This window comes from Lampetra fluviatilis, chromosome 48 (assembly GCF_964198595.1).
Source record: "Lampetra fluviatilis chromosome 48, kcLamFluv1.1, whole genome shotgun sequence".
NCBI lineage: Eukaryota > Metazoa > Chordata > Hyperoartia > Petromyzontiformes > Petromyzontidae > Lampetra > Lampetra fluviatilis.
The window spans coordinates 6432146-6449657 of record NC_136322.1 but is presented as its reverse complement, the minus strand read 5'-3'; the positions used below and the strand labels follow the sequence as shown (position 1 = coordinate 6449657).

Genomic DNA, 17512 nt, shown 5'->3' with positions numbered 1-17512 from the left:
TGGCGTCCTCTGGTCTATTATCAGAGTATGTTTTTTGTTTGCATTCTGACCACAAGTATTGTGGTTAATGCGGACATGATTCCTTGTAAAAGGTTTCAGTTTGGTGTTTCAACATCTTAACACCTGTTTTGTTGCCATAAAAAAGGGGAAAACCTATTCTCATATTTTCGTACTGGCAAAGGAGGTCCCGTGAAAATTTTTATTTTACTAGGTAAGTCACACTGAGCTATATCTCTTTTTCAGAAGTGACCTGGCCACAAATGATAGTTCATCAAAGTGGCATATCACGTGGAAATGCATTGCAGCCAAATACTCTAAACGCCTCATATTGAGTATAAATGTGGAAGGAAAAACCGGAGGACCTGGAGAAAAATCCACGCACCCACAGGGAGAAAATGCAAAATTAAAATTAAAAGCATCAGGGTTGGGATCGAACCCACGATCTCCTGTATACCAGGCAAGGTAGTTAACATCTCGTCACCGTGACGCCCAAGTAATGGCAGGGCTGCACCTTTACTTTTACCCCCTCCATTCCTCCTCCCCTCCCCCACGTTCCCCTCCTCATCCGTGACCTCTCCACAGCCGCCCCGGCGTGCCCCGCCAACGGCTCGTATTCGCACTGCGCCTCCCCGTGCCCTGTGACGTGCGCGCGGGGGCCAGGCGAGGGTCAGTGCGCGGGAGGCTGCATGGAGGGCTGCGTTTGTGACGCCGGCTACCTGCTGGAGCACGACCGGTGTGTGCGCGCGGACAAGTGCGGCTGCATCAGCAATGGCAAGTACTATAAGGTGAGCGGCGGCGACGACGTGTGTGTTCACGTGCGAGAGCGGGGGCCATCCAGAGATTCCTGGAGTCTGGGAAAGAATGCCACATGAGGCCTCCTCATTAGTTTGCGACAGGAAATAAATAAATATAGTCCTGTTGTGGAGCCTCCTCCTTTTTATGAAGATCTGACTTCATGGAAATGCTCCCATAAATCATGTAAAATCTATATTCAGAAATGTTTGCTTCGTTACGTAAGCGCAAATAGTGCAGCGCAGTGAGCTTGTCGATGAATACTGTGGGGCCAAAACGCCGCTTTCACCGAGCCCCACTAGGATTAAGGTAAATGGATGTTTTTGTAGCGTTACGTAATTGTTTTCTGGATAAAGTATATGTTCCATCAGTTTAATCATGGGTAGTGTTAGGGTAGATATTCGATTAAATGAATGAATCATAGGAAGTGCAGAGCGTATGTACAGCGATACGATACAGGTCGCGATAAAAACGGACAGCAGCGCGATACAGTACTGAGAAAAAAAGAAATAGTAATCGGGTAGGGGAGGCACAACTATTCATGTTTACAAGATTTTATCTTGATTTTGGGGGAAAATGGTTCAGTTTCCGACAGTTTATGGATCATTCTCGGGAACCTAACCCTTTTGTAACCCGGGGACTGCCTGTATTCATAATGCACCTCACATGCAGTACATCTCGAGGTGGCTTACAGCAGTCTAGCCAAGGGGGACTCACAGTTGCAACTGGCCCTGTGCAGCACAAGTTGGTAATAGGTAATGATGATGATGATAACACACATGAGGATGATGAAGCAAATGTGAAAAATTATGTTGATGATGACTCTTAATGCTCATTATACTAATGCTCTTGATGATGCTGATGAATCTGTGCATGTATGCGTGTGTGCGTGTGCGCATGTGTCCCAGCTGGGAGATGAGTTCATCTCGGATGACTGCAGGAGTCAGTGCGTGTGCGAGGCCGGCGGATTGGACTGCGACGCCTACTCCTGCCCTGCACTCCACACGTGTGGACTCTCGGACGATGGCAAAATTGGGTGCAACGCCCTGGAGGGTGAGGTCATCAACATCATCATTATCATCAACATCCTCTTTACCAACATTACAATCAATACAAACATCATCATCACAACCATTCTGCAAATGGGCAGGAGTCTGGCAGGAGGAAGAAAGTGTTGCTATGTGGCTTTTCACAATTAAGTATTTTTTTTGGCAGCCTAGGACCAGTTCTATCTTCTTCCTCTCCGTGTGTAACCGCCCTCCCCACTCTACCCATTCCCCCTCCCCCAACCGTCTCCAGGACACTGCCAGGCGACCGGCGACCCCCACTATGTGACTTTCGACGGCGCCTATTTCGACTTCATGGGCACGTGCGCGTACACGCTGGCCGCTCCGTCCGCGGGCTACACCGGCTCGTCGCGTGACGGCGCGTGGCGAGTGCTGGTGGAGAACGAAGCGCTGGGCTCTTTCGCCGCCGTGTCGTACACGCGCGCCGTCGAGGTCCAGCTTGGGAACCTCACCAGGGTCAGGCTCCTGCCTGGGGGCGCCGTGCAGGTGAGGGTTCGGCTTAGCAATTTGTTTTCATCAATAAAACACACACCAACAAACTCAACGAACCATGTCAAAACATTTCCGGACACGGATGTGCTTGCTTTGAATCGCAGATGCGTGGTAACTGAAGCATATTCAAAGCATAAAGGATTGATGTGATTGATGCCACCAAATCGTGGTGTGGATGTGGTTGGTGGCCAGGGGAATACACCAGGGAAAGCCACTCCTTCCATAGGCCTCCTTGAGGCCCTTATGCCATCCAATGATGCTAGATGTGGTAAGGAAAGAGTAATCAACAGGTTACCCATGGTCCCACTAGCCTGTGGTGGCTTGCTGTTCAGGCCAGCTTTTCAGAATGGTCTTCTAGAAGACAGTTTTCTACAGCAATTCATCACAACCCTGAGGACAGAAGACAACCACCAGCTGTTCAGAATAATTTTCATGACATTTTTAAGTTGCGAGTTCATAATAAACTATTTGAAGGTGATTCTCTTTAGTACGGTATTCCCTTGATTGTAAAACTCGATCATTTAAAAAATTACCCCCAAAGTTTGCAGAGAATATTGTAAATATAAAGCGATGATGCCGACGACGATCAATGACTGTCGGCCCCGGCAGCTGAACGGCGAGATGGTGAGCCTGCCGGCATTGCTGCCCGGCGCCACAGTGGTGCAGCTGGGGAACCTGGCAGTGCTGTCGGTGCCGGCGGCCGGCCTCACCGTCAGATACGATGGCGTCGCCTATGTGGACGTGGGGCTCAAGGCTGATTTTGTGGGCGCCGTCGAGGGGCTGTGCGGGAACTACGATGGGGACGCCAGCAACGACTTCACGGGGCCCGCCGGCGAGCGCCACAGAACGCCGTACACGTTTGGCAATGCATGGCAGAGCGAGACGTCCGCCAGTAAAGCAACGTGAGCAATAGCATGCACACATGCTCCAGTTTTCACTGGCACATCCGAACCAAGCCTATGTGTGGTCCTCATGGTACAAGTGGTTTTCCAAACTAAGATATGCTGGCCTCGCAGATATGTGTAGCTGGCTCTAAACTCTGGTCTCTTCTATTAAAGACAATACTCAAGCCACCAAGTTTAATGAGGTCGCTGTGCTGATCCCCCTCTCCCCGCCCCCCATAAAACCTGACGCATCTCTTTTCAATGACCACAGCTGCGGGCCGGACTACGGCCGCGTGGTGACGCCCAGCGACGCGGACGAGGCGCTGGCAGAGGTGCCGTGCGACTTCCTGCACGTCGCCCAGTCGCCCTTCGCCCCGTGCTTCGCGACGGTGCCACCCGGGCCGTACTTCGCCAACTGTGTGTTTGACCTGGCCGTGTCGGGCATGGATGCGGCGCTGCGCTGCTCGAATCTGCTGGCATACTTCGACACGTGCCTAACGCACGGAGTGGTGCTTGCGGAGTGGAGGGTGGCCGCAAACTGCCGTAAGCGAAATTTCCCTGTCTCACCACCATCATCACTCATTCTGCACCGCCCATATAAAAAAAAAACCATTCCCCTTCAATTGGGGAGTAACTCTTCTTCTTTTAGCCGCATACATCACAGCGAACCGTGTTCCTGCATCAAGACGTCACCTTCTCTGTGTTCAGAATAAATATTTTGCTGTGGAGTGGAGTAATTTTAGGTTCCAATGGATGAGGATGGACACAAGACTAAGCGAGAGAGCTTTGTATCTCATACATTTAACAGAAACCCGGCATGAACACAACAAATACAAGAACACCGCGAGACTACCATTAGCATGAAGCTCGATCTCTGCCGTGCAGCTCATCAACGCTCCGCTGCTCTAAGTCCCCAAAGCAGGGCGGTGACACAAACTTCCTCGGAGCTGGCAGCACCGTCCCTGTGACCAGGCCGTAGTTGCTATGTCAGCCTGACTAGCAGACGTGTGATGGGTCTGTGGGTGTCCCGACGATGAAGCAAGGAGTCCGAGAGGAGTTCAATATGGGAGGCCCTCTTTGCTGAGAGCGTTATCTGGTCTCGGATGACGCTCTCAGCAAAGTCACCACCTCAACCAACTCTCCCTTCAGCCTCTCATTGGCTTCTGCTCCACATAGCGTGGCTGTGACAATAGCATACCTGTCAACCCCTTATCAGTGCCTACCTTATTACAGACCAATTCAGACCTTATTGGTCACCCCATACCCTTATAAAATGTCAATGTTCAGCCTACAAAGTCCCATCACAAGGGAGGAACCCAAACAAAGACAAAAACAACTTTTTATGGACCTGAAAACTCATATTCCCTGTGCAAGAATACAGGGTAAACCGTTTGGGTTGACACGGTATGCGAAGGGGTATCCTGATGTCCCTTACTGATCGTTTACCAGAACAAAATATCATCGTGCAGTCTCCATTACACCCATCGATCCTCCTCTCCCCAAGTAATATTAAGCCTAATTACCTTCTCCAATTACACCCTGATAATATCTGATAACTTTTAGCGAGAATAAACATCTTAACACATTCGTATAACTTCGCCTCAGTAACAATATTCATTAAAAATAAGCATTTATTTTCGTGTAATATATTAATCCAGTCAACATTTGGTTGGTTTGTAGAAGCATATGGCACGTATTTATACCAATACAGTAAATATACAGGCCGATTATCTGGAGTGGTGTGCACTTTAATGATATCATTTTAAAACCATCTGCCCCCATTCCAATGTATTCTTCATAAAGTAACAGCATTCATAATATATGTATAGTATTCAAATACACTACTTATGCATGTCCTTCGACCCAAATACCAAGGATTCTTCCTCAAAATGGTGGCCCAAGTCTTTCTCAAATATGTTTTTACACGATTTTATTTAACTCACTGTTGTTGTATTCTCAAATATTCTAACTAAATGTTAACCCACTTCTCAATGTGGTATCGACTGCATACTTGGTATACTTATGTCATACTGATGACAATACTATATTCTATCATAAAAAATAAACATTATTTTTGATATGTTATGCTTTGGCTTGGGTTTAATTGTCCACCGTCATCTGACGTTGGCTGTAAATCACCACGGTCCCTTACGTTATGGCAAGCTTCGGGCCACTTCCTGGAGTTCTTCCATTACTAGTAGGGTACATTTCATTAAAGCGTGTTTTTAAAAAAAATAAATTTTTAATATTACTTATTTTACTTTCAGTGACCGAATCTGGGCTATATCATTTGCACGCCATTCATGAGAGGTGTTTAATGGGCATTCCTCTATTTCACGCGCATATTTATATTATATAGGTACAATTTTGCATTTTAAACCATTTTCTGCCCCTGGTTTCTATGCATTCTTCATATATTACAGGAAACGTATTAAAATAAACTACATACACATGTCCTTAGGCCCAAATATCAAGGAGTCTTCCTCAATGGTGGCCCAAGCCTCTCAAAACAAATCTCTCATAACCAGTTACCCAATCTGGGCTGTGCTATTTCCGTGACATTCATGACGGGTGTTTAATTCACCTGTTACTCGCGCATATTGATTTAATATTCACGGTAAACTTTAGCATTTTAAACCATGTTCTATCCTCCGTTCCTATGATTTCTTTATATATTACAGGTACCATTAAACTAAACTACATACACATGTCCTTAGGCCCAAATATCAAGCATTATTCTTTGAGAAAAGACCTCGTCTTTCAAAATGGTGGCTCAAGTCTCTCTCAAAATGTATTTTTTCTTGCGACCAGTTATTCAATCTGGGCTGTACCATTTTCGTGCCATTCATGAGGGGTGTTTAATCGTTTAACCCATACCCAGGTTAAACACTCATATTGACATAATATATACAGTGAATCGTATAATGAATCTCATTTAGCTACACTACCATTAGGAAATTTCAGAATTGGCTCTGGTTTCAAGGGTACCTTCAGTCTCTCAATACTCTGCTTGCTTACTCACCATCAATCAATTTATTTGTTGTACCTTTCCTCATCAGGTCCATAAGGGGTTTAACAATCTTTGTAAAGTTGGGAATGCACTTCCTATTAAACCCCATTAATCCTCATAATTACCGCAGTTCCTCTTTGGTTATAGGTGATTTTTTATTTGAGGACTTGTTTTCACCTACTTCTTGCCCTAAACGGTCAATGACCTTTCTTCCCAATTTTGCATTTTGGTCCGTAAGGTGGTTCAACCATCCATAGTCAGCAGCTCCATTTATTATCTTCAGGTCTCTGTGCAGATAAGAACGTCATCAATGTAATTCTCAGCCTGCAGAATGGCTTTTTATAGCTTACGCATCATTCTTCTGAACACCAATAAGCGTGGTTGGCTACATACGGTACAAAAGAAGTTCAATATACACGCACTACTGGTGCATGTACCACCCACCCTGAATTGCATGGCCGTGAACTGATACAGCCGACGAGACTCACAATGGATAGGCAGTCAGAGGAGGGAATGACCTGAGAGAGCGTACACCACGTGAGATGAAAATTAATCATTACAGGCTTAATCATGAGAAAATGCCAGAAAGTGCTTGTTTTGGACCACGCGAGGTGAGAGAGAATCGAGATTGCAGGCCACTCATCGTCCACAGATTCGTCAACTGCAGTAAACGTTCTGAACTCCGCGCCAGCACAACGGCGCTGGAGAAGCTCGCTTTAAGCATAACCGAGCTGCTGCCTGTGGTCGGGGTGGCCTCTGTGCTGCTCCCCATTGCCTGTGCGTGCATATCATCTCAGTCAACCCACGGCAACTGGGTCTGTTCCGAGACCACCTACTCAGCGGGCCTTCGACACTTCACGTTGCCCTCAAAGTGCAGCTAATGTGGTGGCACAAGGGGCCGTCCATAAATGACATCACGCACCTGGGGGGTGGGGGGGGGGTCAGACATTTGTGACGATGTGTGACGAGGGTGGGGGGGGGTTTGAGAAATGTGACGTCACATCCAAATGCGCAACTTTAAATAAATATAGACAACACGTTCTACTTAATTAAATAGACTTTTTAAATAAATGTTTTCTCCTACAACATCAGAGTGCAGCGCCACGTTAAATACGCACTACGATGGCAATAGTTTAAAGCGATTTGAAGCATGTTTTATTTTGGGTGGGGGGGGCAGAGCTTTGTGACGTCATATTTGAGGGGGGAGTCTGACTTTTTGTGACGCCGTGTGACGACGGGGGGGGGGGTCAAGAATCGTCCAAAATCTCGTAACGTCATTTATGGACGGCTCCCAAGCGCTGCGGTGACATCACCGCCAATCAGTGGTGAACACCGGCAGTTGCAGTGATAAGCGTGCCTGACAGCTTGTAACCGCATGTCTACTGTGTACGTGTGTGTGCACAGCGCTGGTGTGCCCAGCTCAAAGCGAGTACCATGTGTGCGCCTCCACGTGCCCGCCCTCGTGCGGCCTGCCCGAAGCCTCGTGCCCACCGAGCCGCGGTTGCGCCGAGGGCTGCGTGTGCGACGCCGGTTTCTTCCTCCAGGGCGGCACGTGCGTGGCGGCAGCAGACTGCGGATGCACGTACGACGGCGTTTACAGAGACGTGAGCTCAACACGAACACTGTCACACTTCGATAAACACTCACCCTATCACTACACCCTATCGCTACACCCTACCTCGCTGCGAGCACAACCCTGACAATGTAAATACATATGTATGTTGCGATTTCAGGTGGCCGAGTCGTGGTATACCCACGACTGCTCGCGTCGCTTCACGTGCCGTTCCCAAGGGGTGGTCGTGGAGGAGGCGGGCGGGTGCCACGGGGGACAGGCGTGCTTCCTCAAGGAGGGTCACTTCGGCTGTCACCCAGGTATCCACCCCCCCTTCACTCCTCTCTTCTGCCAGGGCCACTCACGCAGGGACGTCTTCACACACCTCATAACCGTTTTTTCAACTGCCACATCTGAGCCGAACCAACGCCGGGGCCCCTCATGGTATGAGTGTTTTTTCCACTGGCACAATCAAGCAATGCCAGGGCCAAGCTGAGCCAGCCTGCTTTTGCTTAGGAGGTGCCAAGTTGTTTTTTTCCACTATAGATGTCACAAGCAACAAACGAGTCATGATGCATGTAGACGATGCAGCGATGCTGTTTCCTCACAGTATCACGACTAACTTCGTCCCCTCTTCCTCCTCTCCGCCCCCGTAGCGGAGGTGGAGCTATCGTGTGAGGGAGAGCGCATGTCTGCGCGCATCCCACGCATGCTGGTGCTGAACTACACGGCGAGTGACACGCGGCTTAATGACCCCACGCCGCCCGGCTGCTCCCTCGTCGATGACGGAGACTTCATCACCTTCGACATCGGCATCACTGACTGCGGCGCTGTCTGCCAGGTGATGGGGATGGCTCTATCAGCATGTCCATTGATTGATCTGTTGACTAGACAAATGACAAATAGATCGCTCGACCGATAAATGGATTCACGAATGGACCGACAATTAGACTGATAATTTAAATAGATTAACCGACCGTTAAATTGGCTAACCGACGAACAGATCGACCAATGGCAAGGTTGACCAACTAAATAATTTATGAAATGATCGGTCAATGGATAGACCAACGAACGAATAGATTGACGGGCCAGTCACATAGAGTGACTGATAAACGAATAGATCAACAAATGAAATAGATACATTTGAGTGATAAAATCAGCTCCTGCGTGGGTCCTAGGTGGATTGTTCGGAGAACTGTGAGATATTGTCGACAACCATGATGATGTGTCTCTATCTCTCTCGCTCCGTCACCCTTTTTTCTCCCCTTTGCCCCACGATCGCGCAGGAAACGAACTCGTCAATTATCTTCTCCCAGTCGGTGACACTGAAGGAAGACGAGAGGGGCCAAGTGATCACACGCAACTTCAATGACATTGTGGTTCTCATCACGTAAGTGTGTCTATGCACTTGCCCCATCAGGCTGTGTAGGCTACATGGATGATCTACGTCTTGTGGGATGCTGCAGTGTAGTGGTTATCGCACTCCGCTACGAACCCGGCAACACCTTGTTCGATTCCCGCTCACGGTCGACACCGGTGACAATTATCTGAACCGGTCCTCGGCCTCCCCTAGCTTGACTCGGCCTAAAATGAGTACCTGGTGCATTGTGTAAATATCAACACTGGGGAGATAAAGGCGGTCGGGGGTGGTGCTGGCAAACTACACCCCTCGTGTCGTGGCGGCCTTCATAGGTGCTGCTCGTGAACAACACTTGCCCTAACAGTCTGTTAAGGCTACACCGGGGACCTTTGTCCTTGCGTGGCTGTGGGTGTGAACAAAGTATTACTGGGCGTTTGGGGGTGAGGTATGGTGAGCCATGAGTCCAAGGCTATTGTGAGCTTGCCTTCCCATCAACATGAGGTGAGGAATGGTGGCCATGGTGGCTTACGCCCCCATTGAAGATGAACATCCATGGAGGGATGCAGGCGAGGATGATGAATCAGATGCGTTGTATGACCTCCTGTCCCAGATGTTTGCCAAAGTGGCCCTTTAAAGGTAGCGTGTCATGTGCAGCAGTGGCATGATCTGGTGAAAGGTACAAAACATTGTCGAGGTGTGGTGGCATCAATGGCTTTGGCCATGATAAACACCGTGATTTTGATTGTATAGTGAGAATTGAACTCATACTCAGTTAACAGTGACATCGATTATCGGTTTTTCAAGTCAATGTTTTCAACTCCCATAGGACCCCATGGTTTCGACTTACGTTACAAATTGAGACTGAGCCATGCCCTCAGCCAATCAACGACGCCCATTTGTGAGCGTTTAGACCTCGACTCGCTTTGTTTACATTTCCGTTATCTGTTTTAGCAGATTAAACAGCTCTCTTTGCAGACTCAGTGATTTTTTTAAATATTATTTTTTAACTTACAAGTGAATTAGATCAACAGTTATTTTGGTTAATAGTCGTTTCCGTGGAATGGATTAAAGATGTTATCCGAGGGAATACTGTCGATGAAAAAAATTACAATGTGGAAACAATCCCCCGTTCCCTGCCTCCCTCTCTCTCCCTGTACCCCCGGACTCACAGCTGTGTGTACGACAAGCGGAAAAATCTGGCCGTCAGCTTCACTCCGGACACGAGCAGCATCTTCATCACGGAGAAGGGACTAGGAGACTTCGTCTTCACCATCGACCTCTTCACCACGGATGCCTTCGCGCTCGCCTACAGGCAGGGATCTTCACTGCAATCAGGGGGGATGGGGGGGGGCGCCACTGTGGTTATGAGATGTTAACTACCTCGCCTGGTATGGAGGAGGTCGTGGGTTCGAGCCGGACCCTGACGATGCCTGCTGCTGTATATTTGGAGTCTGCGTCTCTCTCTCATAATCATCACGGTGGCTAGGAGATGTTAACTACCACGCCCCGTATACAGGAGGTCGTGGGTTCGATCTCGACCCTGACAATGCCTGCTGCTGCTGCTGTATATTTGGAGTCTGCGTGTCTCTCTCCCCATGGTCGTGTGGATTTTATCTCCGGGTCCTCTGGTTTTTCCATTTACATTTAGAATCAACATGTGTTTAAAGTATTTGACTGCTGCTATAAATGTCCATGTAATGATAAGCAACTTGGTTGAGCTATCATTTGTGGCCAGGTCGCTTCTGAAAAAGAGCTGTATAGCTCTGTGGAGCCTTTCCTGGTAAATAAAAAAAATAGTCTAGAATGCCTTTCCGCTGATTGACCCGAGGAGAGGTGACACCTGACTAGTAGTAGCCACAGCCATAACGAGAGAGGTGGTCTGGATGTGGGTCACCAATCCAGATGGGTTTAGCTAAGCTGTCCTATTTCTTACTCATGCTACTATTAGGGGGAGCCCTTCTACAGGGTATTTTTGCCTACTCTTGCACGCTGACCAGACACCTTTAATAGAGGTGAGAGTACCCACACTTTACCCTAACAAATGCGACTACTGATCGACGGACTGTGCTGTACACGCTATTACTGCTGTGTGGACAGAGATTGGGGGAAGGGTGGCAACCTTTGCGCGAACCCACTCTGTTGTCAAGCGAGGAATTACGGCGAATGCCGTCGATGCGGCGACCGAACTCCGACCATCGATCTCCCTCTCGGGTCTCCAGAGCAACAACAACAACAACACGATGCCATGCCAACGGCTCCTCTTCAAGGCCAAACAATGACAGCGCAGCCAGATAGGTCCTATCTGGGGCGAGGATCCTCCAACTGAACGTTAAGGGACTCCTACCAGGCGAAGTTGCGAGTACTTCGCGATCATAATGATGATCCATAATATTGATGTCCTGATGCACGAGGGAGACATCACAGCGACTACAAACTACTCCGCTGCTCCTGACACAGTTATCTGGCTTGACCACCTGAATGTGAAATTGTAGTCGTTGTCTCTGCATCTACATCAGCAACCGTATGAAAGACATAAAGAAGAAGAAGCAGCGATTGGGGGAATTAAATAAACTTGCACCGTTATTTCCACTTCCACACCAAAATAGGTCGAACCAGGCCAGCAACCTCTGGACTGCCAGTCCAGCGCGCTTAACCCTGACACCACGAACAAACCCAGTCTGAAGCGAGTCCCACCACCGCCTCCCCCCCCCCCCCCCACCGTGTGTACAGGAGGAACGACTTCCCGGTGCACTACAAGAAGAGCCAGGAGGTTTACCTGCAGCTCGCCGTCAAGTCCACCGTGAGCATCGCCCTCTTCACCGAGAACTGCTATGCGACGCCCAGTGGCGACCCCCACGACTCCATCCGATACGACCTCCTCAAGGACGGGTGAGTGGAAGATTAGTGTTGAGGTAGCGGAAGAGTCCGCGAGGTTATACAAACATTAACCCCATCCCTTCGCCATTAATATTAACCCCCCCCCCACTCTGGTCTTCGCACCTGATCGGGTCACAAGTGAAGACATCACATTTATCCCCTCTATTTAAGACTGGATTAGAAGGAGGCTTTCTCGACAACTCTGGCTGTCCGCCTGATGATGCTCGTTGTAATTGCTGGCGAAAAGTCGTGGTAATCGAATTGTAAATGTTGTGTGCTGTACTAGTAACGAATTGGCATGTTTTGTTTACGTGACAAACCATACTAATTGGCTGTGTCGGGTGCTGGCGGGTTTAACGACACATTTATATTTAAGCGACCTAAACCAAAAACCTCTATTATGAGTGATGAGTGATACTGATGGTGATGCTGCTGCTGATGATGATGCTTATTATGGGGAAGATGATCATGGTGATACTAATGGTGATGCTACTGATGGTGATGCTGATGATGCTGTTGCTGCTGCTGCTGATGGTGACGATGCTGCCACTGCTGATTTCTGTCCCCCGGGCAGCTGCCCCACCGACCCCACGTGGAGGAGCTACAGCAGCTTCCTGAAGAAGAATCAGTTCAGCTTCACGGCGTTCAACTTCATCGGCAACTTCCACCAGGTCCGCCCGCCCAGACACGGCCATTAAGATCTACCTGAGACAGGTCATACGCACAGACCCCTGGCTCGAACTTAGTCACTCAGAGGTTGCTGGCTCAGCGCTTCAGACACGGCCATTACGTTCCACCTGAGAGAGAAAAGAGAGACAATGCACCACTGTAAAAGTAACACGGAAGAAAGTTGTTCAATCAGATAGGTACACAATTTAAAAGTGCACAGAGAAGCACGGAGAGGTGCTGGCCGGTGATGCACACAGAGAGGTAGGAAGAGGAACAATGTGGATTCGACAACAAAGCACAAGTTCCAGAAACATCATCCAAACAGCCAAGACAGGTAAAGTGGGTGTGGGCAGGACACGTAGCTTTGAGAGAACGATGGCTGGCAAACCGAGACCAACAACAGAAGCACAGCCAGAGGAGAGAACGCACCTCATCTTTGCCAACGCGAACTGACCAGCGGAACATAGTAAGACGGCGGGACAAATAACTTATACGAGGATGTGCTGCATTACTGTATCATTCCGTGGGCATACCCAGAATTCCCACACCGCTCTGCCGCGCAGCTTAAGAAAAGTAGTTCGCCATTGACCGCTCAGCACTGCATAACTGTGCGCGTTCTGCATTGTGATAACAGTGAGCATTCCTCGTTGTAATAGCGGTGCGCACTCCACGTTGCGATGACGGTGCGCACTCCGCGTTGCAATAACGGCGCGCGTTTCCGCGTTGTAATAACAGTGAGCGTTCCTCGTTGTAATAGTGGTGCGCACTCCGCGTTGCACAAAAAGAGTCCCCCAAATAGAAGAGCCGCGTTGTGGTGAAAACGTGCGTCGTGTGAACACCACGCGTGTCAAGCGGAGTGCTTGCCTTTACTGGGTCGCGGCCTCACGCAGGCTTTGTCCGTTTGTCTCGTGTTTCCCCCCCTCCCCCATCCCTGGCTGGTAGGTGTTTGTCCACTGCGACGTGATCGTGTGCAAGGTGGGAGAGCCCAACACGCGGTGCCAGCAAGGCTGCCTGCCCACTGGGGGGGGCTCGGCGAGGCGCAGGAGGAGCGCGGAGGAGGGTGTGGTGCAGTCGGAGGTTCACACCATCTCACGAGGGCCGCTGGTCTATGGGGAATCGGCGGAGCGACCAACCGGAGGTACCCTCCACCCCAAGACAAAGATCCCCCCACCCCCCAATATAGTTTCCCGTTCTGATGACGTAATGTCATCAAAACGAAACCAGGAGAAAAGCTTCAGTAAAATTACTTTATCGGTACCGAGGCTCTCACAAGGCCGTGTGGGGAGGGGCGCGTGGCACAGTTTTGGTGCTGACTATTGTAGAGTGCGGTGATTGTGTCGCTACGGTTTTGTGCGGTGAGTACAGTACAGCGTCTTTAAAAACAATGGCGCTGCTACGACTACGCCTCTAAAAAAAATTAACGCTGAGCCGCTCGCGCGTTCCGAGATTCAATGGTAAACAGGACCCACCCTGCACCTTGCAGACGTCTGGGAACGGGATAGGCTTAACAGACTGTTGGGGCAAGTGCTGTTAGTGAGCACCTATGAAGGCCGGCACGGTGGCACATGAGGGAGTGGGTGGCCAACACCACGCCCGGCCGCCTTTGTCTCCCCATTGTCGACCTCGGGAAGGCCCATGACCAGTTTAGATAATCGTCACTGACGCTGGTGGCCGTGAGCGGGAATCGAACTCGGGTCAACGGGTGCGTAGCGCCAGCACACTAACCGCCATATAACCACCCCCCCTCCGACAGATACGCAACAACATATGTTTATGTTAGACTTCTTTCGTACCGTACGTAGCCAACCGTGCTAATTGGAGGTGCGGGGAAGGACAACAAACTAAATACAGCAACAAGCAGTTCGAAATTCATGAGTTTTCAATCTAGATTTATAACTGCATAGCTCCAGTGGCTTGATGATGAGGTTGTGATGGTGATGTGGTGATGGTGATGTGGTGACGGTGATGATGAGGTGGTAACAGTATGTAATATGTTGAACTTATTTCGCACCATACATAGCCAACCGTGATTATCGGAGGTATGGAGAAAGGGCAACAAACTAATCACAACAACAACAGGCAGTTCTGAAAGAAATTAGTTTTCAACGAAGATTTATAACGCGAGTTAGAAGGCATTACAATTGACATCTGTCATGAGGTGGCATTCATATTGGCTGAAGATTCGTGCAGTCACATCACAAAGAGACGATGTCGTGATGCCGTGCTTCCTTCTTTTCTCCACCTCTGCCCCCCTCCTCCGGTCTCTCCCCCCCACCTCGCCCCCCAACCCCACAGTGAACCTGAGCCAGCTGCTCACCCCACTGGCTGTGGTGTTTGCGGCTCTCTTCGTGGGCGGCTCCCTGATCCACCACCGCAGGCGGCGACGGCACGGCGGCGGGTACAGCCGCCTGCTGCCCGAAGTCTCCGATTGACCCGACGGAAGGGAGCGGTGGTGCCAGTAGCGGTGTAACGAGCAGCGTGGGGGGCAGGCAGGGGGGGTGCCTTGGCCGCCGCACTGGTGGCCAAAGCCACCGTGATGAGTGTCAAAGAACAAAACCGCATGTAATGATCGCAAGAGGAGCCACGATATACAATAGCCTAGGTGCCACCGTCACGTGAGACAAGTCAAATGAACGTTGTTGGCGGCACACCGGTTGGTTGCGTGGCATATAAAAAAAAATGTACGTCGCGTTTTTCGCAATTTTTGTTTATTTTCGCAGGATACGCAACCGCCGGTCACAACATCTTGTGGGGTGATTGTGCATAAAAATCACTTCTTGTGATGTCGAAGGGTGCGGAAGACGAACATCGGTTTAAACTTAGTTTTCAGACTGTTTTATGAGGACCGGTGTGGTGTTATGCCGCAGCAGTGTGTACCGCCAATACGTCCGAATATTGGGTGGCCCCCACCCTGACCGATTGCCGCATTACCCCCTGAGCTGATGGTGTCGTTACTATGCCACCTGAGCAAAGGAGACGCGGGACGAGAGGAAAGAAAGGACAGATGGATGGGTAGGACGCTAGAGACACGTGGTGCATGCATGCTGGGGTCGATTTATAAGGTGCTGCTGCATCCTACTGCGCATAACCCACGGTTGGCCGTGTCGTCGATTGTGCTGAATATCATTACGTTGTGGTTTTTGTGGCTGCATATGGGATTTGGTCCTCATGTATAATTATTGTACAGCGTTATGGGCTGCCATTAGCATGAATGACGCTACATAAAATAAAATGATTATCATTAGGTTACAACTTTTTTTTATTTGTCGACGAAAAAAAATGTAATGTTTGAATGATCATGAACACAGGAAATTAGTTTTTTGCTAAATGCCTTACATCTATAATTGTTCAAAGTTATTTGATTCACAGTACGGTTTATTTTGCTCTTATGTGACTGATAGTACAATGCATGTCTCGGCCTCGCTGTGCGCTGAGTTGCACCGCTATCTGAGTAAATAACCTCGCATTCAATAAACCTTCAGAGCCAGGGTGAACATCCGACTCCAAACGTATTTAATGAATTGAACGAGGTAAAACTGATGGATAAACACAGCACAAATACAGCATCTGTTAATACTTTGTAATATCAATACAATGAATGAACACTACAGCATCATAATAGTCTTAGATCACATGACACGCAAAAATAGATCCTGGATGGACCAGGCACATACATTAGTACTGAATAGCTATACAAGAGAATAAGCTACTGTGTTAAGTAAGGGCACATCGTGTAATCAACATGCTGCAGCCTAAATGTACAGCACTACACATAACACTGAATTGTGGATGAGATATTTCGTCATCCTTGCTCTCAAGATCGCAATAAGGTTACATGGGTACAAGTCTGACTCGACTTATTAAATTACAAGTAACATTTACAATAAGGCAAGTGGCAGGCTTCGTTGTTAACTAGGCCTCATTTATCATAATGTAACAGCATTATAAAGGCATTTACAAAATTATAACGGTCATTCTAACATAACAGCATTCCCAATATTATAAGAACATAAACGGATTTGCAGACAATGCTTCTTAAAGTCCCACAATGAACAGTTACAGCTGTCTTCACGGAGACGCTATTTGTGCCACCATTTTGAACTCTGTGTAATGGCTGGCCCCTGCCTCGTGGCTGAGAGGCTGTCAAATCGTAACTTCCTGGTCACGTGACCAAACTCAGCATCAAAAACAGGAAATTCCTATGTACACACACCGCCACTCCTGCCGTGGAGCAAAACACCTGCCGTGAGGCAGAACAATGCACGTTGCAAGCTTTTGGGGTTGTAAATTTACATTGAATATACAACCGGTGGTAGGTGTCCATTGAGTGAACTTCTGCGCTTGAAGACATTTGATGAGTACAGTAATGCCTATTAATACTGGAAGTTGCAGAAAAGCACAAACAAAACGAAAAAAAATGTGATATGCAATTTAAAAAGGTCAAGTTAACCGATATCGCGGCAATTATACCGTGATAATTGCTAAAGAATATATTATTTTTATTTATGACTCGTGTAACTGGCGGTCATGCGCATTGTAAGCATTACAGGTTCCATAGAAGACTTAATGGCAAAAGGCGTTGGTTGAGCGAACTGCAGTTACAGCTGGGCACAAAGACAAAGATCCCCCGTAAAGCCTGAGCAGACTGTTGAGGCAAGTGCTGTTAGCAAGAAGCACCTATGAAGGCCGGCACGGCACACGCGGGGGTGGGTGGCTAATACCACGCCCGGCCGCCTTTGTCTTCCCATTGGCGATGTTTACACATCGCAGGTATTCATTTGAGGCTGAGTCGACCTAGGGGAGTCCCAG

General features: G+C 48.7%; 1 protein-coding gene across 1 annotated transcript; it reads right to left on the bottom strand.

Annotated features, from left to right (window-relative positions):
- Positions 1-1894: 1894 nt before the first annotated feature.
- On the bottom strand, positions 1895-12098 carry LOC144948289 (uncharacterized). Its single transcript, XM_078877720.1, has 4 exons — positions 11934-12098; positions 10327-10482; positions 7679-7815; positions 1895-2328 (listed from the first exon to the last, which is right to left on the bottom strand). The coding sequence occupies exons 2-4, from the start codon at positions 10428-10430 to the stop codon at positions 2195-2197; spliced, it is 375 nt and encodes a 124-aa protein (XP_078733846.1). The 5' UTR covers positions 10431-10482; positions 11934-12098; the 3' UTR covers positions 1895-2194.
- Between the last annotated feature and the right edge of the window lie 5414 nt (positions 12099-17512).